Source organism: Moschus berezovskii, chromosome 25, assembly GCF_049115385.1.
Source record: "Moschus berezovskii isolate FMDL1 chromosome 25, NW_MosBer_1.0, whole genome shotgun sequence".
Taxonomy (NCBI): Eukaryota; Metazoa; Chordata; class Mammalia; order Artiodactyla; family Moschidae; genus Moschus; species Moschus berezovskii.
Window position 1 is genome coordinate 49162875 of NC_142484.1, and position 24952 is coordinate 49187826.

General features: G+C 42.1%; 2 protein-coding genes across 4 annotated transcripts in view; one reads left to right on the forward strand and one right to left on the reverse strand.

Moving 5' to 3' along the window:
• Window positions 1–24952, forward strand: part of HEPHL1 (hephaestin like 1) — a 59171-nt gene that overhangs the window by 15480 nt on the left and 18739 nt on the right. For all 3 annotated transcript variants that reach the window (XM_088832158.1, XM_088832159.1, XM_088832160.1), the window contains 6 exons: window positions 752–963; window positions 4303–4453; window positions 14306–14518; window positions 17368–17581; window positions 20231–20370; window positions 22896–23036. In XM_088832158.1, coding sequence (XP_088688284.1) covers window positions 752–963; window positions 4303–4453; window positions 14306–14518; window positions 17368–17581; window positions 20231–20370; window positions 22896–23036 — 1071 coding nt within the window. The remainder of the gene's footprint in view (window positions 1–751; window positions 964–4302; window positions 4454–14305; window positions 14519–17367; window positions 17582–20230; window positions 20371–22895; window positions 23037–24952) is intronic.
• LOC148773929 (ferroxidase HEPHL1-like) overlaps window positions 14488–24952 on the reverse strand; it is a 237862-nt gene continuing 227397 nt past the window's right edge. The window contains exon 16 of the mRNA XM_088832172.1: window positions 14488–14617. The gene's annotated coding sequence lies outside the window, so the exon portion shown is untranslated. The remainder of the gene's footprint in view (window positions 14618–24952) is intronic.

Below are 24952 nucleotides of genomic sequence, written 5' to 3' on the forward strand. Positions count from 1 at the left end.
CACGATGACTTTTGCAGAAAGAACCGTAATGACAGCTGAAACCTGTTGTATATCTCAGAAAACTTACTGCGTACCTGTTTGCAAGCCCTGGACAAAATGCAGGAAGTCTCTGACCTCAGTCTAGTTGAAGAGATTCAATGTGTTCATTTGACAATACAATGTGAAGGTCAAGTACAAAGTCTTTGGAATCAGCCCTGGGTTTAATCCCAGATCTGCCATTTACCAGCTTTGTTACCTTGTGCCTTTGCTTACCTCCTCTAACTTGGAGTTATTTGGGTTATTTCCTAGTTCAACCTTCTAGATTTAAAACTCTGTAAAGTTAGGTCTCTTGTTTAACTTCTTGGGGTATCCTCTAAACGGCTAAATATAGTAAATTCCACATCATAGAAGGTATTAAATGATATTTTATAGATTTACATTTATATATAAATGGGTAATTATCAGTCTTTAAGATAATTTAAAGACAATTATCACTCTTTTAATATTTGCTAAACTTGAGATTTGAGTAAGAAGTACTATCTATGAAGATATTAAGTATAAACTGTGAAGAAGATAGTCCTTTGATATATAAGCATCTATCTCGTAAAACAGCAGATGGTGGCACTGACCTCTGATAGCATACAGTGGAAACAACTGTCCTTCCACAAAGCACATCATCAGACAGAGACGCATCCTGAGCTGGAAGACCCAGTCTGACAAGTTTCTCATTCCTGGCTGTTGCTTTGAATAGCTGTTTTACTTGTCTCCGCAGGATTTCTGAAGCCAGGGGCACATGTTAAGCCAGGTGAGATCTTCACATACAGGTGGACGGTGCCTGAAAGTGTTGGCCCAACAGCTGATGACCCACCCTGTCTGACTTATCTTTACTTCTCAGCGGTTGAACCAATCAAGGACACAAGCTCTGGCCTTGTAGGGCCTTTGCTAGTCTGTAAAAGGGGCGTTCTCAATGCTGATGCGACACAGGTAGGCCTCAAAGGTCGCCGGGCTCACAGGGTTGTCTGTGAGGGAGGTCAGGACTGTGGCTAGAGAGTGAATAGTAATCGTCCATTACAAAAAGGTGAATTTTTTCCTCAGTGCTACTTCTACATAATGAGGATTTTATTTTATTTTTCATAAATTTAAGATGCAAATTTTAATTTAAGTTAATTTTACTGTAAATTTAAGACCTGAAAGTTACTGATGCCTATGCAGAAAGCCAGGATCTCTGCTTGTTTGGCTGGAATTTGGTGACTCTTTCCCTGGGCATTGCTTTGATTCTAGAATCTCCGGAGACCTATATAGAATGTAAATTAGGCTATTTAGGGGGCAGGGGGCAAATTTTCTCAAGGGCTTCCCAGGTGGTGCTAGTGATACAGAATCTGCCTGCTAATGCAGGTAGACACAAGAGTTGCAGGTTAGATCCCCGAGTCAGGAAGATCCCCCGGAGGAGGGCATGGTAACCCACACCACTATTCTTGCCTGCAAAATCCCACAGACAGAGAAGCCTGGCAGGCTGCAGTCCATATGGTTGCACAGAGTCGGACAAGACTGACGCAACTTAGCGCGCATGCAATTTTCTCAAATTTGTCTACACATTAGACTTACCTGTCCCCCCGCCTATAAAAAAAAAACCTGGAGCCCTTTTAGACATCCTTTATTTGGGTGTTTCAGACCAATTAAGTCAGAATCTCCAGGTGATTCCAGTGTGCAACCAAGTTTGAGAATCACTGTAACTCACCACTATAATCTAGGAGTTAATCACTATGACCAAAGAAACAAGGGAACAAGTAGATATTTTGTTGCAAGTCCCAATTTAGAGGCTTTAGATTAAGCCACACTGATTGCGGTGGCAAAGCATAGCATTTCAAGCTATATCTACATGATATGAAACACACTGATAGAAAGAGGGAAAGTCAGCAACTGAATCATTTTGAATTACTTTACCAATCAGAAATAGCAGGCTATTTGTTTAAATGGTATATTTTATATTTGGCATTAATCCTAGTTCTGTAGAAAAGAAGAACCATTAGGATGTATATATAGATAGAAAGAAAATTATGATAAGGAGAGGCCCACATGACTATGGAGGATGACAAGTTTCAAGATATGCAGGGCGAGTCACAGAAAGAGACTCAGGAGACCCAAAAGGGCAGCAGGGTCTTGAAAGGAAGAGGCTGTGTTTGAGTTTGAATTCAAAGGCAAGCAAAAGATGATGTTCCAGTTCAAAGGCAAGAAGAATCCCCTTTTACTTGTGAGAGGGTCAGATTTTTTGTTGTTCTCTTAAGGCCTTCAAATGACTGGATGAGGCTCCCCCACACTAGGCAGGGCAATCTTCTTCACTTAGTTGCTGAATCAAATGTTAATCTCATCCAAGCACACCCTCATGGAAATATCTAGAAATATGTTTGACCAAATATCTGGGCACCCGAACTAGTTGACACAAAGTTAATGACTACACAGGGTCCTATACCTACCTTCTAGCCTCCTCCTGGGCTAATTTCCCCTTTCACAGACCCAGTTGCCGTACAGATGACTCGGATGATGAGGCTCTCCGACCAAATCCCTCTCAGTGGTTCCTTCTCATCCTGTGGACAAACACGGCCACGGTTAATAACAGTTAACACCAGGCACTTAGTATTTGCTAGAGGATGCGTCAAATATAGTATCAAATTTAGCCCTCCAGAAAATATGAAGTAGGGACAACTCATATCCTCATTTTGCAAATGAGGGAAATAGGACTTGGAGAAGACAAGTCATTTCTCTCGGTTGTCATAACATGTAAGCAGAATGGCACTAGAACCCAATATCTTTCCAAATATATTTGATCCCTTATTCCGCCTCCAGTTTTAATATTTTATCTTGAAAAATCTTAAGCCTACATTGTTTCTTTCCATAGCCCATGATCTAAAACTATTGCCTTCTAAAACACCATGTGATAAAAGCAGTAAGTGTCCATAAGGTATAGGAAGAACGTAAAGCAAAGAATACCTTACCTTCAATGAGGAGTTAAGAAAGCATCACAGAGCTGGGACAGCTAAGCTGCCCCTTGAAGTTGGATTCGGGTGGCAGACCATCAGTGTTAAGGGAGAACACGCATCAAGGTCAGAGGCCTGCTGAACACAGCAAGTTCAGATTGCTGCAAGGATCTTGGGCTTGCTTTGGTTCAGGTGTCAGGAGGGAACGGCCAAGAGATGAGGCTGAAAAGGTAGGCAGGGACCAATCACTGTGAATTACATTGTATTGTCCATATTGAGAAGGAGAGAGATGTGATCCGATGGCACTGGTGAGGGTCCCTCTGGAGTAGACGACAGGATGAAGCGTAGATTGAGAGGGAGTCTGTTAGAGGTGGGAAGATGGTTGAGAGACAGAAAACACAGTACTTCTCTGGTTCAGCTTTAAAGAAGAGTAGATTTTGACAATTCAGTATGCTTTGTGGTCAGTAATATTCAAATAGATGGTTTAGGAATATCCACAATGGGAATTAGTCCTTCATTATCAACTCAATATAATTTAGCAAAGCCATGAATTACTTGAATTCATTATCTCACTCAAAAACATGTATTGAGTGCCTAGTTTTCCAGGCATTTTTGTTGGAACTGGGAATACAGAGAGATACCCAAAACTTCCCTACCCTATCAAAGCCTACATTACAGTGGGACAGCAGTCACACATTTAAGTGCATACATAAAGTATTTTAGGTGGAGATTAGTGCTATGAAGAGGAGTGGAGTGTGGAAAGGTGAGTGAGTTTGCAGGCAGGAGGGAAGATGAGGGACTTTTAGCTAGGTTGGGGCAAGGGCACTCCAGGGAGGTGATATTGGTACAGGGAATGGAAGGGAATAAGGGAGGGAGCCAGGCAAGACCTAGGAGAACCTTCTAGACAATGGGAACAGCATGTGAAAAGGTCTTGAGGCAGGAATGAAGTAGGTGTGTTCACAGAAGAGCAAAAGACCAGGGTGGCTGGAGTGAGCTAGGGTGTGAATACAAGGAGATGAGGTCAGAGAGGCCGAGGGCAGGACACGGAGTTGAAAGTGACAAAAAGAGCACGGTGCCTGAGAACAGAAGAACCGCAGATTAGGAAAACTTCTGAACAGGGACTTACTTCCTCTGAGGAGGTCACATGGGGAGGGAAAAGGATATAATGAGGAAGATGAATTTATTGGGTGTAGAATGAATTGATCGGAATCTTGATTTCCAAAATGATCCAGCAAATCTATGGCTGATGTTGATCCTCATTTACTTTGTGTTACTTCGTGTTAACTTTGAAAGCAAAGTAGAGCTAAGAAGTCCTCCAAGCATTCATTCATTTCTTTCTTCTCTGTAGAAAGGAATAGACAAGGAATTTTACCTACTAATCACAGTCTTTGATGAGAATCTGAGCAGGTATCTTGATGAAAATATTCAGAAGTTTACCTGGCATCCCTCCAGCATTGACAAGGAGGACAAAGAATTTGTGAAGTCCAACCGAATGCACGGTATGAAAAATTGTTTCCTCTTGTAAAGTCAAATCATAATCACATTTGAAGTGAAAATGTGTGGAATGCTTTAATTATCTTAAGCTTGGTTTCTTGGGTATTGTCCTTGGTCATGACTGAATTATGTTGTGGCTTCAGCCTCACAAGGCATGGTGAAACTTCTCCATCTCAAGAGATGTGAAACTTAATTAATACTTCTAAAGCACTTCATCAGCTTTAGATAAAATAATACAAAATCTGAACTAGCAAAGGTCACAGTACATAATAAACATAGAAAATTACTGTTATATATCTGTGGGTGTATATACAGATATATATATATATATATACATAATTTCATCCCAGAGCAACAGAATACACATTCTTTTCAAGTGCAAAGAGAACATTCTCCAGGATAGATTATACGCTAAGTCACTAAACAAGCCTCTGTAAATTTAAGAAAACTGAAAACACATCAAGCACCTTTTTTGAAAACAATACTATATAAGACTGGAAATTAACTTTGAGAAAAAAACTACAAAAAAAAACACAACAGGTGAAGGCTGAACAATATACTACTAAACAACCAATGCATCACTGAAGAAATCAAACAGGAAATGAAAAAATACCTAGAGATAAATGCAAATGAAAACATGACAATCCAAAACTTATGAGATAGCAAAAACAGTTCTAAAACAGAATTTAAAAGCTTACTTCAGGAAAAAAGAAAAATTTCAAATAAAACCAGAAATAAGTGAATAGAGACAAAAATAGAAAGGATCAATGAAATTAAAAGCTGGTTCTTTGAAAAGTTAAATAAAACTGATAAATTTTTAACCAGATTCATCAAGAAAAAAAAATGGAGAGGACGCAGATCAATAAAATCAGAAATGAAAAAGGAGAGGTTACAAAAGACACCACAGAAATATAAAGGATCATAAAAGACTACTACAAGCATCTATTTGCCAATAAATGGACAACCTGGAAGACATGGACAAGTCTTTAGAAGTGTACAATCTACTAAGACTGAATCAGGAAGAAATAGAAAATATGAATAGACCACTTATCAGTAAAGAAATTGAGTCAGTAATTTAAAAACTCCCAGCAAACAAAAATCCAGGATCAGATGACTTCACCATATGGTAGAATTGGAATTCTACCGAATATTTAGAGAAGAGTTAACACCTACATTTTAAAACTATTCCAAATAATTGCAGAGGAAAAAATGCTTCCAAAGTCATTCTATGAGTCCACCATCACCCTGATACCAAAACCAGACAAAAGTATCACACAGAAAAAGGAAAATTACCGGCCAAAATCACTGGTGAACATAGATGCAAAAATCCCCAACAAAATATTAACCAACTGAATCTAATAATGCATTAAAAGGATAATGTACTATGATCAAGTAGAATTTATCTCAGGGATGCAAGGATTTTTTAATACCCACAAAACAATCAATGTGGTATACCACATTAACACGCTGAAGAGTAAAAACAGTATGGTCCTCTCAATAGATCCAGAAAAAGCTTTTGACAAAGTTCACCACCCATTTTTGATAAAAAATTCTCCAGAAAGTGGGCATAGAGGGAACATACCTTAATATAATAAAAGCCAACTGTGACAAATCCACAGCCAACATTATACTCAATGGTGAAAAGCGGAAAGCAGGTCCTCTAAGATTAGGAACAAGACAAGGATACCCACTCTTGCCAATTTTATTCAACATAATGATGGAAGTCTAAGTCACAGTAATCCAAAGAAAAGGAAATAAGTCATCCAAATTGGAAAGGGAGAAGTAAAACTATTACTGTTTTCAGGTGGCATACAATACACAGAAAATCCTAATGAAGTCACCAGAAAACTACTAGAGCTCATCAATGAATTTAGTAAGGTTGCAAAATACAAAATTAATATACAGAAATCTGTTGCATTTATACACACTAACAGTGCATTATAAGAAAGAGAAATTAAGAAGACAATCTCACTTACCATCTCATCAAAAAGAATAAAAGACCTGGGAATAAACCTATCTTGAGAGGCAAAGGACTTGTACTCAGAAAACTATATGACATTGATGAAGGAAACTGAAGATGGAAAAGACGAAAACAGATGACAAAGATATACTGTGATCTTGGATAGGAAGAATCAATGTTTTTGTTTGTTTGTTTTCAGTTTTATTTATTTTTTCACTTTATAATATTGTATTGGTTTTGCCATGCATTGACATGAATCTGCCCCGGGTATACATGTGTTCCCCATCTTGAACCCCACTCCTATTTCCCTCCCCATCCCATCCCTCTGGGTCATCCCAGTGCACCAGTCCTGAGCATCCTGTATCATGCATCAAACCTGGACTGGCGATTTGTTTCACATATGATAATATACATGTTTCAATGCCATTCTCCCATATCATCCCACCCTCGCCTTCTCCCACAGAGTCCAAAAGACTGTTCTATACATCTGTGTCTCTTTTGCTGTCTTGCATACAGGGTTATCATTACCATCTTTCTAAATTCCATATATATACTTTAGTATCCTGTATTGGTGTTTTCTTTCTGGCTTACTTCATGCTGTATAATAGGCTCCAGTTTCATCCCTCATTAGAACTGATTCAAATGTATTCTTTTTAATTGCTGAGTAATATTCCATTGTGTATATGTACCAAAGATTTCTTATCCATTCTTCTGCTGATGGACATCTCGGTTGCTTCCATGTCCTGGCTATTATAAACAGGGCTGTGATGAACATTGGAGTACACGTGGCTCTTTCAGTTCTGGTTTCCTCAGAGTGTATGCCCAGCAGTGGGATTGCTGGGTCATATGGCAGTTCTATTTCCAGTTTTTTAAGGAATCTCCACACTGTTCTCCATAGTGGCTGTACTAGTTTGCATTCCCACCAACAGTGGAAGAGGGTTCCCTTTTCTCCACACCCTCTCCAGCATTTACTGCTTGTAGACTTTTGGACAGCAGCCATTCTGACTGGCGTGAAATGGTACCTCATTGTGGTTTGGATTTGCATTTCTCTGATAATGAGTGATGTTGAGCATCTTTTCATGTGTTTGTTAGCCATTTGTATGCCTTCTTTAGAGAAATGTCTGTTTAATTCCTTGGCCCACTTTTTGATTGGGTCATTTATTTTTCTGGTATTGAGCTGCATTAGCTGCTTATATATTTTTGAGATTAATTATTTGTCCGTTGCTTCATTTGCTATTATTTTCTCCCATTCTGAAGGCTGTCTTTTCACCTTGATTAAGTTTCCTTCGTTGTGCAAAAGCTTTTAAGTCTAATTAGGTCCCATTTGTGTGTTTTTGCTTTTATTTCCATTACTCTGGAAGGTGGGTCATAGAGGATACTGCTGTGATTTATGTCAGAGAGTGTTTTGCCTATGTTTTCCTCTAGGAGTTTTATAGTTTCTGGTCTTATATTTAGATCTTTAATCCACTTTGAGTTTATTTTTGTGTATGGTGTTAGAAAGTGTTCTACTTTCATTCTTTTGCAGGTGGTTGACTGGTTTTCCCAGCACCACTTGTTAAAGAGATTGTCTTTTCTTCATTGCATATTCTTGCCTCTTTTGTCAAAGTTAATGTGTCCATGCTGCTGCTGCTGCTGCTAAGTCACTTCAGTCGTGTCCGACTCTGTGTGACCCCAGAGACGGCAGCCCATAGGTACATGGATTTATCTGTAGGCTTTCTATTTTGTTCCGTTGATTTATAATTCTGTCTTTGTGCCAGTACCATACAGTCTTGATGACTGCAGCTTTGTAGTATAGTCTGAAGTCAGGCAGGTTGATTCCTCCAGTTTCATTCTTCCTTCTCAAGATTGCTTTGGCTATTCGAGGGTTTTTTGTATTTCCATGCAAACTGTGAAATTATTTGTTCTAGTTCTGTGAAAAATACCATTGGTAGCTTGATAGGGATTGCATTGAATCTATAGATTGCTTTGGGTAGTATATTCATTTTTACTATATTGAAGGAATCAATATTTTTAAATGACCATTCTGCTCAAGGCAATCTACCGATTCAATGCAATCCCTATCAAAATATCAAGGGCATTTTTCACAGAACTAAAACAAATACTTTTAAAATTTGTATAGAAATACAGAAGACCCCAAAAAGCCAAACGAATCTTGAGAAAGAACAGAGCTGAAGGACTCAATGCTGCCTGACTGCAGATAATCAAGGGGCTTCCCGGGTGCTAGTGGTAAAGAATCTGCCTGCCAATGCAGGAGACATAAGGGACACAGCATTCGATCCCTGGGTTGGGAAGATTCCCAGAGGAGGGTAAAGCAATTTACTCCAGTATTCTTGCCTGGAGAATCCCATGGATAGAGGAGCCTGGAGGGCTACAGTCCATAGGGTCGCAAAGAGTTGGACATGACTGAAGTGGCTTATTAGCATAGTAATCAAAATAGTTTGGCACTGGCACAAACCCAGACACAGATCAATGGAACAGAATAGGCTAAAAATAAACCCATGTGCTTCTGTAAATTACTCTATGACAAAGGAGGCAAGAATATAGAAAGGAGAAAAGACAGTCTCTACAATAAATGTTTCAGGGAAAACTGGACAACTACACGTAAAAGAATGAAATTAGAAGATTCTCTAACACCAGTATACAAAACTAAAATGAATTAAAGATCTAAATGTAAGACTGGATACTGTGAAACTCCCAGAGCAAAACAGAGGCAGAACACTCTTTGACATAAATCCCAGCAATAGTTTTTTGGATCTGTCTCCTAAAGAAAAAAAAGTAAAAATAAGCAAATGAGATATAATTAAATTGAAAAGCTTGTGCACAGCAAAGGAAACCATCAACAAAATGAAAAAACAACCTACTGAATGGGAGAAAATGTTTGCAAATGATATGCCTGACAAGAGATTAATAGTCAACAAATATAAACAACTTGTACAACTCAAGATCAAAGAAACAAACAATATGATTAAAACCAATAAAATATTGTAAAATAGCCTCCAATTAAAATTTTTAAAAAATGGGGCAGAAAAACTGATGAGACATTTTTTCCAAAGAGGAAATGCAGATGGCCAACCAACAGGCACCTGAAAAGGTGCTCAACAACATTGCTACATCAGAGAAATGCAAATAGAAACCACAATGAGATATCAGCTCACGTCAGGATAGCTATCATCAAAAAGAACACAAACAGCAAATGTTAGAGAGGATGTGGAGAAAAGGGGGCCCTTATACACAATTGGTGGTAATGTAAGTTGGTGCAGCCATTGTGAAAAACAAATGGAAGTATCTCAGAAAAATAAAACTAGAACTACCCTATGACCCAACAATTTCAGTTCTGGAAACAAAAACCCCAAAACCACTAATTCAAAATGATGCATGCAGCCCAATGTTCATGTATGTATACATACATACATACATATACATATATATATATAAGGAATAAAACTCAGACACAAAAAAGGAATGAAATTCTGCCATCTGCAACAACATGGATGGAACTAGAGAATATTATGCTTAGTGAAATAAGTCAGACAGAGAAAGACAAATATCGTATGCTTTCACTTTATATGTGGAATCTAAAAAATAGGACAAATGAATATACACAACAACAATGAAAAAACAGATTCACAGATACAGAGAACAAACTAATGGTTATCGGTGGGGAGAGGAAAGGGTGAAGGGGTAAGATAAGGCTATGGGATTAAGAAAAAACACTGCTATGAATAAAATAAATAAGCTACAAGGGTATACTATACAACATATGGAAATATTGCCATTATTTTATATTAACTTTAAATGGAGTATAATCTATAAACATATTGAGTCACCATGTTATACACTTAAAACTAATATAATATTATAAATCAAATATGTTTCAATAAAAATTTATTTCAATGCCTAAAGCAAACATGGCAAGATAACAGACCTTGTTTTAAGACCAAGCATAGCATCTATTTATTGCCTTTAAACATTATGAGAAAATAGTGAAATAGCCTTCCCCTTCTCTCCTAAAGAAGTGCAAAAGAATGTCTCTCTTTCTCCCATGGAAGCCTAAAAATGTTCAAGGCTCCAAGTGACCCACAGCACCAGCTCAGAATTCTGTGGTCTCGGATGCTCTGTTGCAACTGAACCCCTTCTTGGACCAATGGAAAACAAGGATTAATGCACTTCCAACATCATCTTCTACAAAAATAATTTGTTATAACTGAAGACAAAATTGGTTCCCAACCTTTCTAATAGCCCATATAAAGGTAAACTAAGCTATAAATTAGGAAACGTAGCAATTCCTTAATGGAAAAGCTGCAAAAGGGATCTAAATACAGAGAAGCCTATATATAGAAAACAGAAAGCAACCTAATGGATCATGTCAAATCCAGTCCCTTGCTGGTTTGGCAATTTGAAATACATCTGTATATTTTAAACCTGCAGAATATGTCATGTTTAAGGCAAAATTCAAGGAAATTATGTATTTAGTTTAAGCTTCACGTTAATCATAAATTAAATTTTGTCTCCAGTCTTGCTTGCATGAGTAGGAGAAAGTTGGCCACAATACCAAAGAGAAAATGCCTTACCTGGCATACAGTGTTTGCATTGCTCGTGTTATACAGTCTATGTTCCAATCTGCTTGTTGACTGTATAAATGAATGAATGAATGTTCCAGAAAAAGAGGCTTTTCTGGAGGGGGTGAGGGCATGCCACACAGCTTTGTGGTATCTTAATTCCCTGACCTGGGCCTCCAGCAGTGAGAATGTGGAATCCTAACTGCTGGATCACCAGGGAGTTCCCAGGAAAGAGAAGTGTTAAACTGGAGTTCCTGGGCAACAGAGAATTCTCTACCAGCCAGCCAAGGACTAAGTTATCAGCATGACAGTTTACAATGAGATGGAGAGGAGGTCGGAGGGGGATTCAGGATGGGGAACACATGTACACCCATGGCTGATTCATGTCAATGTATGGCAAAACCACCACAATATTGTCAAGTATTTAGCTTCCAATTAAAATAAATAAATTAAAAAAAATTTACAATGACATCTCTAACATTCAATGGACAAGACAGTTTATTTGCAACAGTATGGTCAAAGATTTCCTTCAGAAAGTGTGATATTCTTCTCAGCAGCTCCAGGCCTTATTGGAACTTCTGCTAATAATTCCAGATATTTGAGTAAAATTACCAAACACCACTCATTCAACAGATAAAGAAACAAAAGGTAATTTTACTTGACAATGAGATTCTAACAGGAGACCATTTACGTGTGTGGTGGACGGGCCGTAGGAGGAGTGGTGTGGGGGTGTCTCTCTCCGGGACATCAAGCCTGAGACGCAGTTAGGTGCAGTCGCCCCTCAGTGTACTGAGTCATAGCAGTCATCCCCCAGAGGGGGCGCATGTAGCCGCTGTAGTGAATTGAGGTTGATGTCAAAGAGAAAAGCAATTTGCACTTCTGGAGGTACAAAGACTTTTCATATCTAAGTGATCATTATTCAAAGTCTTGTCAGTTATTTTACTGAGGTTGGAAAATCAAAATTATCATAAGGCAAAATTATTTATTCAAGGACTAATCTCTTAAATAATCATGATGGTGTGATCACTCACCTACAGCCAGACATCCTGGAATGTGAAGTCAAGTGGGACTTAGAAAGCATCACTGTGAACAAAGCTAGTGGAGGTGATGCAATTCCAGTTGAGCTATTTCAAATCCTGAAAGATGATGCAGTGAAAGTGTTGCACTCAATATGCCACCAAATTTGGAAAACACAACAGTGGCCACAGGACTGGAAAAGGTCAGTTTTCATTCCAATCCCAAAGAAAGGCAATGCCAAAGAATGCTCAAACTACCGCACAATTGCACTCATCTCACACTCTAGTAAAGTCATGCTCAAAATTCTCCAAGCCAGGCTTCAGCAATATGTGAACCGTGAACTTCCAGATGTTCAAGCTGGTTTTAGAAAAGGCAGAGGAACCAGAGATCAAATTGCCAACATCCGCTGGATCATGGCAAAAGCAAGAGAGTTCCAGAAAAACATCTATTTCTGCTTTATTGACTATGCCAAAGCCTTTGACTGTGTGGATCACAATAAACTGTGTAAAATTCTGAAAGAGATGGGAATCCCAGACCACCTGACCTGCCTCTTGAGAAACCTGTATGCAGGTCAGGAAGCAACAGTTAGAACTGGGCATGGAACAACAGACTGGTTCCAAATAGGAAAAGGAGTACGTCAAGGTTATATATTGTCACCCTGCTTATTTAACTTCTATGCAGAGTACATCATGAGGAACGCTGGGCTGGAAGAACCACAAGCTGGAATCAGGGTTGCCGCGAGAAATATCAATAACCTCAGATATGCAGATGACACCACCCTTATGGCAGAAACTGAAAAGGAACTAAAAGCCTCTTGATGAAAGGAAAGAAAAGAGTGAAAAAGTTGGCTTAAAGCTCAACATTCAGAAAACTAAGATCATGGCATCTGGTCCCATCACTTCATGGAAAATAGATGGGGAAACAGTGGAAACAGTGTCAAACTTTATTTTTGGGGGCCTCCAAAATCACCGCAGATGGTGACTGCAGCCATGAAATTAAAAGACACTTACTCCTTGGAAGCAAAGTTATGACCTACCTAGATAGCATATTAAAAAGCATAGACATTACTTTGCCAACAAAGGTCCATCTAGTCAAGGCTATGGTTTTTCTACTGGTCATGTATGGATGTGAGAGTTGGACTGTGAAGAAAGGTGAGCACCGAAGAATTGATGCTTTTGAACTGTGGTGCTGGAGAAGATTCTTGAGAGTCCATTGGACTGCAAGGAGATCCAACCAGTCCATCCTAAAGGAGATCAGTCCTGGGTGTTCATTGGAGTTCAGTTCAGTTCAGTTGCTCAGTCGTGTCCGACTCTCCGCGACCCCATTCATTGGAGGGACTGATGCTAAACCTGAAACCCCAATACTTTGGCCACCTCATGCGAAGAGTTGACTCACTGGAAAAGAGTCTGATGCTGGGAGAGATTGAGGGCAGGAGAAGGGGATGACAAAGGATGAGATGGCTGGATGGCATCACCGACTCGACGCACATGAGTTTGGGTGAACTCTGGGAGTTGGTGATGGACAGGGAGGCCTGGCGTGCTGTGATTCGTGGGGTCGCAAAGAGTCGGACACGACTGAGCAACTGAACTGACTGACTGAACCTCTTAAAACTTAGTGTCCCTTCCCCACTCCTCAAATCCCTCTTCACTGACCAGACATGCAAATATAATGTCAATCAATTGCAAGTCTTTCAAGTGATGCAAGATCCATAAAATCAGTGAAGGGATGTCTGATAACTTCTAGAATGAAATGCAAAGCCATTGGCAAATGAGGATGTGACAGAATTAAATGAATAACTGAGGAAAAGACACTTAACAAGGGAGATGACAGGATAAGAGCCTGAAAAGAAAATGACTTCCATATCAAGAGTTAAAGAAAAGACGTTGGGGAAATTCATGAAATCTGTAAATATTTTTTCAAGGATGATACTCTTTATAATCTCCAAACCAAAATATGAAATGAAGGATATGATATAATGCTATCAAATAATTTTGTCAGAAAAAAATTGCTTCAGAAAACAACCTGTTTATTTCTTATTAATTCTTAGAATTCATGTCCTGTGTATACATTGTTATATAGAACAGTTTCACAGTTTTAGTGTATTTTCATTATTTATTATTAATTTCAGTCTCCATTTAAATTTGATATACCACCTGAGTTTTTCCTAGTACTCTTTATTCTCTGATAATAGGATCTTCTGTAAATTTTTAACTTGAACACCACTGCCTCCATATGCACTGATAATCCTCCACTAAGGTGATGTGTTTTCAGCACATCTACAAAATAATAGTGGGCTCTGCTCTCCTTTTCCTTCCATTTAGCTATTAATGGCTATATGTATGGCAACCAGCCAGGCCTAACCATGTGCAAAAAGGATAGAGTCTCCTGGCATCTGATTGGAATGGGCACCGACACGGACATGCATGGAGTTTATTTTCAAGGGAACACCATCCACCTACGAGGGACTCACCGGGACTCTCTGGCGCTGTTTCCGCATGTCTCCACAACGGCATTCATGCAGCCAGACCGTGCAGGTAAACTTGGCAGGGCCAGCTCAGGTGACCAGATTCCTATCTTCAGGCAGGTATTCTTAGGGTCTTCCCCCAGAAGAAACTGGTTGAATCTGGGCATTTCTGGGGGTGCAGAAGGAAACAGAGCCTTGAGTAGAATCAGAGAATCCTAACTATTGTATTTCAAACACATAATGTGAAGGACAGAGGAAAAGCATCTAATAACATCCAGAAAGCAGAAGCAGGAGTCCTCTAAATGACCTGGCCTCACAAATTCTAGGAGAATGCTCTTGATTTATATCCATGAACAGTTCAGCTCCAAGAAAGAGTACTTTTGTTTGCTTGTTTATTCTCTTTAAACACAAACTTCATTTTAGTTGCTGCTCGGAAGCATCAACCAGACATGAGCAGCCTGGTGGTTGCTTCCAGGTTGTAGATGTAAACCTGGCTCCCCTCTCGAGAGATTGATAGTGGTCTCTTGATGAGTCCAAACAGGGACTTGCCTATTGTCATTCTCTTGGGTGCCCAGAAAGCAAGCTGTGTTGGATCCGGAGTCCATGGAGAGCCCACCGAAGTGCCAGTACCCATCCCTTCTCTTAGAGATTAACAAGTTAATTAGGTCACTGGGGCATTCTAATAAAAGATAAAGAGTAATATTTGGCAACATATGCTCTCTGATGAAAAATAAGATTAGTAAATGCTGTGGATATTCAACGTGTTTCTCCAAACCAACTTTTTCATTGGTCTTAAAATGAAACCAATATGCTACTCAAGAGAAGTACTTGCCTGCTCTGTCTCCTTTATGAATCGGTATTTACTTCTTTCTGTCACACTGGAACTGCATTGTAGATGCCACTCTCTGTCACTGGTTAAGAATTTGAGACTTGAGGAAAAAAATTCAAAGAGAAAAGCAGATAGAGCTCTTCAAAGCTACTCTTTTCTATTAACAAGTAGTAAATATGACTTACGTCACCTGTTTACACATTAAACATTTCTACCTGAGACAAATCTAAAATTTTTAGTCATGAAAGACATATATAGAAAACATATGGACCCTGGGAGCCACCTAACCCCGCCTCAACATTCACTTCTGGCTGCTGTCAGTGTAAATGCATCTTTTCTCCATGATTCAGTTATCTGTTTGAGAGAGGAAAAGTCTCCATGACTTACCTACCAAATAAAATACATCGATTAAAAATAAATAATAAATAAAAGCAAAAAAAAAAGAGGCTTGAGCTTCAAAACATTTGCCAAAGAACTGCCTCAGACTAGGAGCTCCATCCTTGCCTTGTAAGCTTCTAGTATTCAACCTTTCTATGTTAATTGATTGATCAATTATGAATCACCCCAAGGGATGCCTTTGGAACAATTACTTTTAAAAAATTCACTCTTCAAGACCAAAAAGGGGACAAAAGGGAAACAGCCAAATAGTTTTAATCCATAGAAAGAGCATTCAAAGCTAGAGATGGCTGGAATAATTTTAGGGACATGGTTACTTACTCATGGGCCCTCCAGGCTTCTAAAGAGCTACATGACAATGCTTTCCCGTTTATGTTTGGCAGTGAGTATAAATCAGCGAGTGCTGAAAAGCTGAGTCATTTCACCTATTGCCGCCCCACCCTCTAAGCTGAAAGGAGTGCCCAAACATGGGTAGAGTAGCCTGTCAGCTGGAAGTCAAACATTTCCTCTTTGATCTTTCCTTTTTAAAACCACTTTGTTGATGTATGACTGAAACACAAAAAGCTGTATATTTAATACATGTAAATTGATGAGTGTGGAAATGGTATGCATCTGTGAACATATCACCATAATCAAGGCTTTAAGCTCCTCTTTGTTCTTAGAAAAGAAAATTCTTCCTCTGTTGAAGGGATGATGAGCATACAAATAGTGGGCTGCCTGGAGACCAGCACAGGCAGAGGAAGGTCTGGCCACCTCTGTTGTCAGAAGAGTCTTTGTTTTTACAGAGGGTCACTGTTTCTGCCTGAGCGTGCTAGGGTACCCTATGAACCAATGGTTTGGGCTCATCCGGAAGGGATAATTTGGGAATATTTAGACACGATAGATGCTATCTCTGTGCACTGAAGATAGTTAATGAGACCCACACTCTCATTCACCTCTGAGAACAGAGTCAACTAGAGGAGATTTGTTGATCCAATAATTTCCCTGAGTTAACATCTTCCAATAATTTGATTTTGTATGATGATTTTATGGTGAATTTAATTAAAATATGCATATCTGATGCCAAGGCATCTAGAAAATTCAGCTTAAAAAATCATATGGTTCTCAGTCAGATATGACGGTTGCTGTTTCTGTTTCCTTTTCATCTGGCATGATGTAGACCTACCACTGGAAATGAGACCCTCCTCTGCTCAAGGGCTTAATGAAAAACATACATTTAGCTTTAAGAGTAATAGTTTATTTGTATATTGCACCTTATAGCTTATGAAAACCTTTAGGGCAAAAGCCATGACTTCAGAAGATTGACCTAATTTGAACTTTGTCTAGGCAAGTAATTAGTTCCTTTAAACTGGGCTGGGAGAAGATACATATCAATGATTTTTCCAGGAGTGACTATCCTCTAATAGGTGTGTACAATAGGGGAGACCCAGAGAAATCATTTCTTGGCAGCAACTTTACAAGTTTCTTTTGTTTTTGGACATGACAGATGAGTTTCAGATGGTATTTTCCCCCCATACGTAAATATATTTACAAGTAATTTATTCCTCTTAGGGTCTTATTTTTAAATGCTATAGAAGGTTGATATCTTAAAAATCCACCTGACCGGTTATTTTGTAATAATTACGGAGGTTTGCTAGCAAACCAAAAGCAAACGCTCAAGCATCGCTCTGAACGCCAAGCCATTTCTCTTCCAGGCGTCTTCAGGGTCTTTTGCTCCACCCTGCACCACTTGGCGAGAGGCATGCATCAGATATATGAGGTCAGGAGCTGCGGCAATAAGGACCCTCCTGAACAGCCCTATGGGATGATAAGAACCTTTTACATCGCCGCTGAAGAGGTAGAATGGGATTATGCCCCTAACAAAAACTGGGAGTTCGAAAAGCAGCACTTGGACGCAGGAGGGGAAAGGTACCACAGGCCGAGCCGCCGCCGTCTCCGGGGTGGGTTCGCACACGGGCGTGGATATTCGGCAAACGCGGAACCTAAAAGGGCCCGGGTGCTGTCTGCCCTGTCCTGGCGGACAGACATGTCACCCAGGAACACGAAAACCTAGGGAAGTCGCCGGCCCCCTCCGAGGGAGCGGTCTGAAGCCAGTGTGGTCCCCGAGAGGCTGGCGGGCCCCGCGCGGGGATCTGAGCGAGCGCGGGGCAGGTCAGCGCAGAGGCTCGCCTCCCGGGGACCCGGGGGACGCGGTGCGGAGACGCAGGGCCGCTGCGCAGAGCTGGGGGGCGCTGTAGATGGGCGGGGTGGGGAAAGCGGGGCGCTGTAGATGGGCGGGGTGGGGGGCCGCCGGCGGTCACTGTCCGCCGGGACACCCGAGGGGCGGGGAAAGCGGAGAGCCCTGGGCTGGGCAGGAAGGGCAGGTCCCCTTGTTGGCCTGGTCCCCAGAGCGTCCGCGAGGCTGGCCCTCCTGTGGAGGCTCTGCCCGTGCAGAACACAGACGAATCCGCGGGCTCGAGGACCTCGCGCGCTGCTGAGCACGGTTGCCCTTCGGCCAGGCCTTCAGGACTGAACTGTCTGGAGGGCAGGCCAGCAGGCCTCCTCCCTGGGGTTAGCAGCTTCTGCCTGGGTGGCACCGCCCCATGTATGCAGGTGAGGGCTGGTTCACTCAGTCACTGGCAGAGGTGGAGTTGAACACTGACCTTTTTGAAGGGCAAATCCGTGGTCTCATCACCATGCCATGCTGACGTTCATGCCCTGTACCTCTTTGATATTTATTATCACACTTCCCTTGCCCTCTGTTCCCCAGCCCGCATGCACCTTCTGTGGTTATGACCCCCACCAACTCCTCTACACCAGCTATTAGGAATCGTAGCCTGTTCTGTTTTTCTTACTCGGTCTGTTTTGAGGGTTCAGGCTCATGGAAAGAGTATAATGGTGCCACCTTGTGGATAAATGAAGAAACAAAATCACTCCTCAGTTTTAAAAGATGTGCCTCAAGGGTAGGATGATTTAAAATTCATTCAAAGATTCACCAGGTTTCCCTGGTAGCTCAGCTGGTAAAGAACCCACCTGCAATGCAGGACACCCTGGTTCAATCCCTGGGTTGGGAAGATCCGCTGGAGAAGGGGTAGGCTACCCACTCCAGTATTCTTGGGCTTCCCTGGTGGCTCAGACAGTAAAGAATACGCCTGCAATGTGGGAGACCTGGGTTTGATCCCTTGGTTGCGAACATCCCTTGGGAAGGGCTGCTGCTGCTAAGTTGCTTCAGTTGTGTCTGACTCTGTGCAGCCCCATAGATGGCAGCCCACCAGGTTCCCCCGTCCCTGGGATTCTCCAAGCAAGAACACTGGAGTGGGTTGCCATTTCCTTCTCCTATGCACGCATGCATGCTTGCTAAGTCACTTCAGTCGTGTTTGACTCTGTGCGACCCTATGGACAGCAGCTCTCCAAGCTCCTCTGTCCACAGGATTCTCCAGGCAAGAATACTGGAGTGGGTTGCCTGGATGGGTAGCCCTTCCCAGGGAGAAGGAAATGGCAACCCACTCCAGTGTTCTTGCCTGGAGAATCCTGTGGACAGAGGAGCCTGGTGAGTTACAGTCCATAGGGTCGAAAAGAGCAGAACCGACTGAAGAGACTTTGCACGCACGCATATGCGCCATACACAACCCACAGACTTTCTTGAGATCTTTACCGTGGAGAAACATAGCAGGGTACAGAACAACATATGGAATCTGAAGGAATGCACGGTGGTGGGGTGTGCGCATGTGCATGGGTGAACATGTTCCTGAGGTTGGTTGGTCCCAGGAGAATGTCATCTCAAAGTGCCTTTAGGAGTCTCTGACTAAGTCTGGCCCTATGCAGCACCCAGCAGGGTTTTGTTTTCTTTTAAATTGAGACTAATTGCTTTACAATGTTGTGTTGGTTTCTGCCCCACATGAATCAGCTGTAAGTATACATATATCGCCTCCCTCTCGAGTCTCCCTCACCGCTCTCTCCCCATCATTGGTGCCTCCAGGCCATCACAGAGCATCAAACTAACCCCCCGTGTTACAGAGCAGCCAGCTGGTTATCTATGCAGCATCAGCTCCCTATTTCACACACGGTGATGTGTATGTGTGTCAGTGACACTCGCTGAATTTGTCCTGCCTTCTCCGTCTCCCGTTCGGAGAAGGCAGTGGCACCCCACTCCAGCACTCTTGCCTGGAGAATCCCAGGGACGGGGGAGCCTGGTGGGCTTCCGTCTGTGGGGTCGCACAGAGTTGGACACGACTGAAGCGACTGAGCAGCAGCAGCAGCAGCAGCAGCTCCTTCCCCCATTGCATCCACAAGTCTGTTCTCTGTGTCCCAGCAGGGCTCTAGAGCAGTGGTGCCCAAGAGTGGACCGTAGGCCAATACTGGACTGCCACATCTAAAGCCCCAGAGATGCTTTCAAATGCAGATTCCTGGCCCCACTTCCACAAAGTCTGATGTAAAGGACCAGCTCCCCAGGGATGTCCTGATCAGAGTCAGGTTTTGGAAGTACTACTCCAGTGCCCACACCTCCAAATCATGCAGAAGCACTCAAAGTTTTTCTTCCCTCTAACAACTTTAATTCCTGTTGCTTCTGATTTGCAGACATGGAGATATATTCATGAACCACACTGAAAACTGGATCGGCTCTCAGTACAAGAAAGTGGTTTACAGGGAATACACCAATGGACAATTTGTGGAGATCAAAGCTCGACCGCCACAAGAGGAGCATTTGGCACTCCTGGGTATGGCACAGATCACAGCCGTGCACTGCCAGCACACACATACACGCACACACACACCCGGTTAGACATCTTCCCAAGAATGAATGGAAGAACAGAGTAGCCTGACTGCATTCATACAAGGGAGACAGCCTGCTGCCCTCCCATCATCAGGGAGCATGCTGTGTGCTCAGCTCACACAAACAGTAGCATAAGAAGACCAGCAGATGACACACAAACAGGAATCCAGTCTAACCATCACCTGCTGCCATGAAGGTCCTTGGCCACCCCTCTGCTGAGCCAGGAAACTTTCATCTGAAACACCGATGCCTCAGAACAGCAGCCAGAGTGTTTACATGGCTTCTCCAAGGTTCTCAGTCATCCATGGCCACTGCCTTCACAACACACCATGAAAATCATTCTGACAAAAGAGAAACCTTTTACTCGAGAAGCAGTGCTTGGGTGAACAGCATGGATTCAGTTCCGGTGGCCCTGACTTCCTGGCCTTCTCAGAACTGACTTCATCTGTCTGATGCCCTGAGCTGCCCATGAGATTGGATAAACTCTTCCTGCTAACCTTCCCCACTTGTCCTCACCTGAGTGTCACCCCATCGTGAAGATGAGATCTTAAAGCAGAGGGCTAATCTAGATGACTTTTCCGTTTTTAAATGTACAAGGCAACTTATATAAATACTAAGGCTTTAATATGTTTCTTATTATCAAAATAATGCATCACACGATTATTAGATTCATAAATTATTAACCGGCCCATCCATCTTCACCATCTGCTAACATCAGTTCCCAAGCTTGCTTTTCATACCAATGAGTCATCTCCCATGGGAACATTCCTTCTTTTGAATCTCTGAATCAGAGAACAGATCTCTGAAGAACGGGTGCTGATTCTGCAGAGGGGGCTGGGCTCAATTTGGTTTGCTCAGGAAAAGGAAACAGACCAGCGACTTCATGAGTCAAGCTCAGCACCACTTCAGTCAGGGGAGCAAAAGGCTCATCTGTCCGTTTGCTGCAGATCAGGGAGAGGCCTGAACCCCAGAAACTGCCAAAGCCCCCGGACAGGCACACTGGTCATCACTGCTCCCTGTGACCCACCAGGCAGTAAACCAGAAGGCATTCACCCCTTCTCACCAAAATAGCACAGCATGTGCAGTTGAAGCGGCAATGAAAATACGTTGATTTTCTTACATGTATGCATATGCCCCATCTATAACTCTTCCCAAAACTACTTTAAAACCATGCCTAAATTTTTCTTTTCTGGCTTTATCATTTAAAAAAAAAAAACAGTGTGCTTTTCAGACACTGTCTGATTCATACTAAATATTTGTTTTAAAGATAATAGTAGTCCAACAAATTTTAGATTATTTAGGCCTTTATCAGTACAGTCCAGGACTGGTTCCGGGAACTTCACGGGCATCAGAATGCTCAAGTCTCTTGCAGTAAATGGCTTAGTACTGTTGGCCCTCTATGTCTGCATCCATGAATACCGACAGCCAACTGCATTTCTCAGGAAAGCACTAAAACCACGGTTGAACCAGTGAACAATGGATGTCTGTGGTCAGACTCTCAACTGTGAGTGTATTTCCCTGTGAACACAGTGTGCAGATACATCCCTAGAACCTCAGGGACCAGATCTGTGGTGCTTCCACTGGAAGTCTGTTTCTACCTCTCTCAAGGGATCCCTGTGTGAGTGATGCTCTGTCAGTGTGGCTGAGCAAACTGCATTTGTGTCTTGTTCTGGGGACCAATGGGCACCTGTGCTGGGTGAGGGCATCCCATTGCAACGAGGGTACAGACCTCTCCAGGGATGTGTGTGCCAATTTCCACTGGCTCTCATGCTGGTTAACAGAAACGTGTACACACAACTTTCTGAAGAGTGCATGTCTCATGCAGATATCCAAATACTGAGAAATAGCATTGGATGTTTGCACATGCATTAGTGAAATCACCATATTGATCATAAATCAATATGTTTATGTTTTAATTTTATTGTCTTAGAAATTCCTTTTATACTCATTATTTCATTGCATCCTCACTATTATTATATTTACCAGATAATGAGCAATTTTAAACTAACCAAAGGTTACACACAGGGATTACAATGAAAAGTCACCACGTGTTGTGGATAGTTTTTCCTGGAGAGTATGTCTCAGCAGTAGTAAAAATGTAAGCATTTATGGAGTACTTACTATGTCTCAATTTACTGAAATTAGCACTTTACATATGTTACTTTATCTAATCCTTACTGTAACCCTTTGAGAAAGGTAAGACCATGTTACAAATGAGGAATTTGACTCAGGTAGGTTACTTGACTTATTCAAAGCCTCTCTAATAAGTAAGTGAAGGAGGCAGGATTTGAATCCAGATTGATCCAACTGCAAAACATGACATGATATTTAATGCTACCCAATGTCACCTGCTAAAGGAAATACACTAATAACAAGGCTAACCTTTGTTTATTTTGTCAAATACACGTGAATTACACCAGTGTTGAAAAGAGCAACGATAATGCACACAGACCTGTGTTTTGCCTTTAGGCCCAATGATTCACGCCGAGGTGGGGGACTCCATCCTGATCATATTTATGAACAAGGCCAGTCGGCCCTACTCCATCTCAGCCCAGGGTGTGGAGGACATGGATAGTGGGAAGCAGCTCCAAGTGCCTGTCACAAAGCCAGGTAACTGACCCCAGAGGTCTGCGCCATGCCGATGAGTACTCCAGGCTCAACTCCTTTCTTGTCTGATCTCTGAGGGGTCTTGGAAAGCTCATTGTAACATCATTACTCCATCATTACGTTCCACCCATTACCCCGATATGAAATTACTATTCAGCCAATGACTGTTTGTGGAGTTTCTAGGGCTCAATTAGAGACCTTAAAGGGTATTAAGACATAATAACAGCTAGCACATATTGAATATTAACCTTGTGCCAACTTTTAAATTTAGAAAAAAATGTAAAAACTCACTTATTCTTATAATAACTCAGGGAGGTAGACACTAACATATTTCATTGAGCCTGATACCACTGATTATAATGGCCATTATTACTTTGTTATTAAAGGAAAAAAAAAAGTGCTGTCAGGACTTCTCTGGTGGTTGAGTGGTTAAGAATCTGCCTCCCAGTGCGGGGGACCTGGTTCAGTCCCTGACCAAGGAGCTAAGACCCTGTGTGTAACTTAAGTCTGCACAACACCCCTACTGACCCTGAGCTCTGGAGCCCACGCACTGTAACGAAGATCCTGTGTGTCGTAACTGAGACCCAAAGTGGCCAAATACATAAATACACTGTTTAAATGCTGCCAATTAAACTTTAACATGCCACTGATGGAAAGATGCATCTTGGCATCAGATACGCTGCTGCTGCTGCTAAGTCACTTCAGTCGTGTCCGACTCTGTGAGACCCCATAGATGGAAGCCCACCAGGCTGCCCCATCCCTGGGATTCTCCAGGCAAGGACACTGGAGTGGGTTGCCATTTCCTTCTCCAATGTGTGAAAGTGAAAAGTGAAAGTGAAGTCGCTCAGTCGTGTCCGACCCTTAGCGACCCCATGGACTGCAGCCTACCAGGCTCCTCCATCCATGGGATTTTCTAGGCAAGAGTACTGGAGTGGCTTGCCATTGCCTTCTCCGATACGCTAAATCACATCCTGTTATTGATGGAATCTGGTAGTGGTACGTTTATTTAACAGGTGACTGAGGCACAGAGGTGGCTCAGAGGTTAATGCGTCTGCCTCCAATGCAGGAGACTCGGGTTCGATCCCTGGGTCGGGAAGATCCCCTGGAGAAGGAAACGGTAACCCACTCCAGTATTCTTGCCTGGAGAATCCCATGGATGGAGAAGCCTGGTTAGGCTACAGTCCACGGGGTCGCAAAGAGTCGGACACGACTGAGCAACAGAACAGAACGGAGGCACAGAGGAGTAAAGAGCTCAACCAGGACAGACGTTAGGAATGGTGGAGCCGGTGTGACCTCAGGACCCGAGCTCTTGACCATGCATTTCTCTCAAGATGCTTCAAATGAGTTTGGAAGAAAAAAAAAGACAAGATGAATCATTTCAGCAATAATACTGATTATACATGTTGAAATTCTAAGTGGTGAAGGTTTTCAAGAATATATCTGAGAGGGTTGATAAAATTTCAGAGAAAGAAAATCCATGAAGCCTCGTTTTTGAACTGTGGTGCTGGAGAAGACTCTTGAGAGTCCCTTGGACTGCAAGGAGATCCAATCAGTCCATTCTAAAGGAGATCAATCCTGGATGTTCATTGGAAGGACTGATGCTAAAGCTGAAACTCCAATACTTTGGCCCTGTCATGTGACGAGTTGACTCACTGGAAAAGACTCTGATGCTGGGAAAGGTTGGGGGTGGGAGGAGAAGGGGACGACAGAGAATGAGATGGCTGGATGGCATCACCGACTAGATGGACATGAGTTTGAGTGAACTCCGGGAGTTGGTGATGGACAGAGAGGCCTGGCGTGCTGTGATTCATGGGGTCACGGAGAGTCGGACACAACTGAGCCACTGAACTGAACTGAACTGAAGAAAAGCTTTATAAAAGAGATAGAACTCTAATTGTTTTTTTTAGTTGAAGTATATA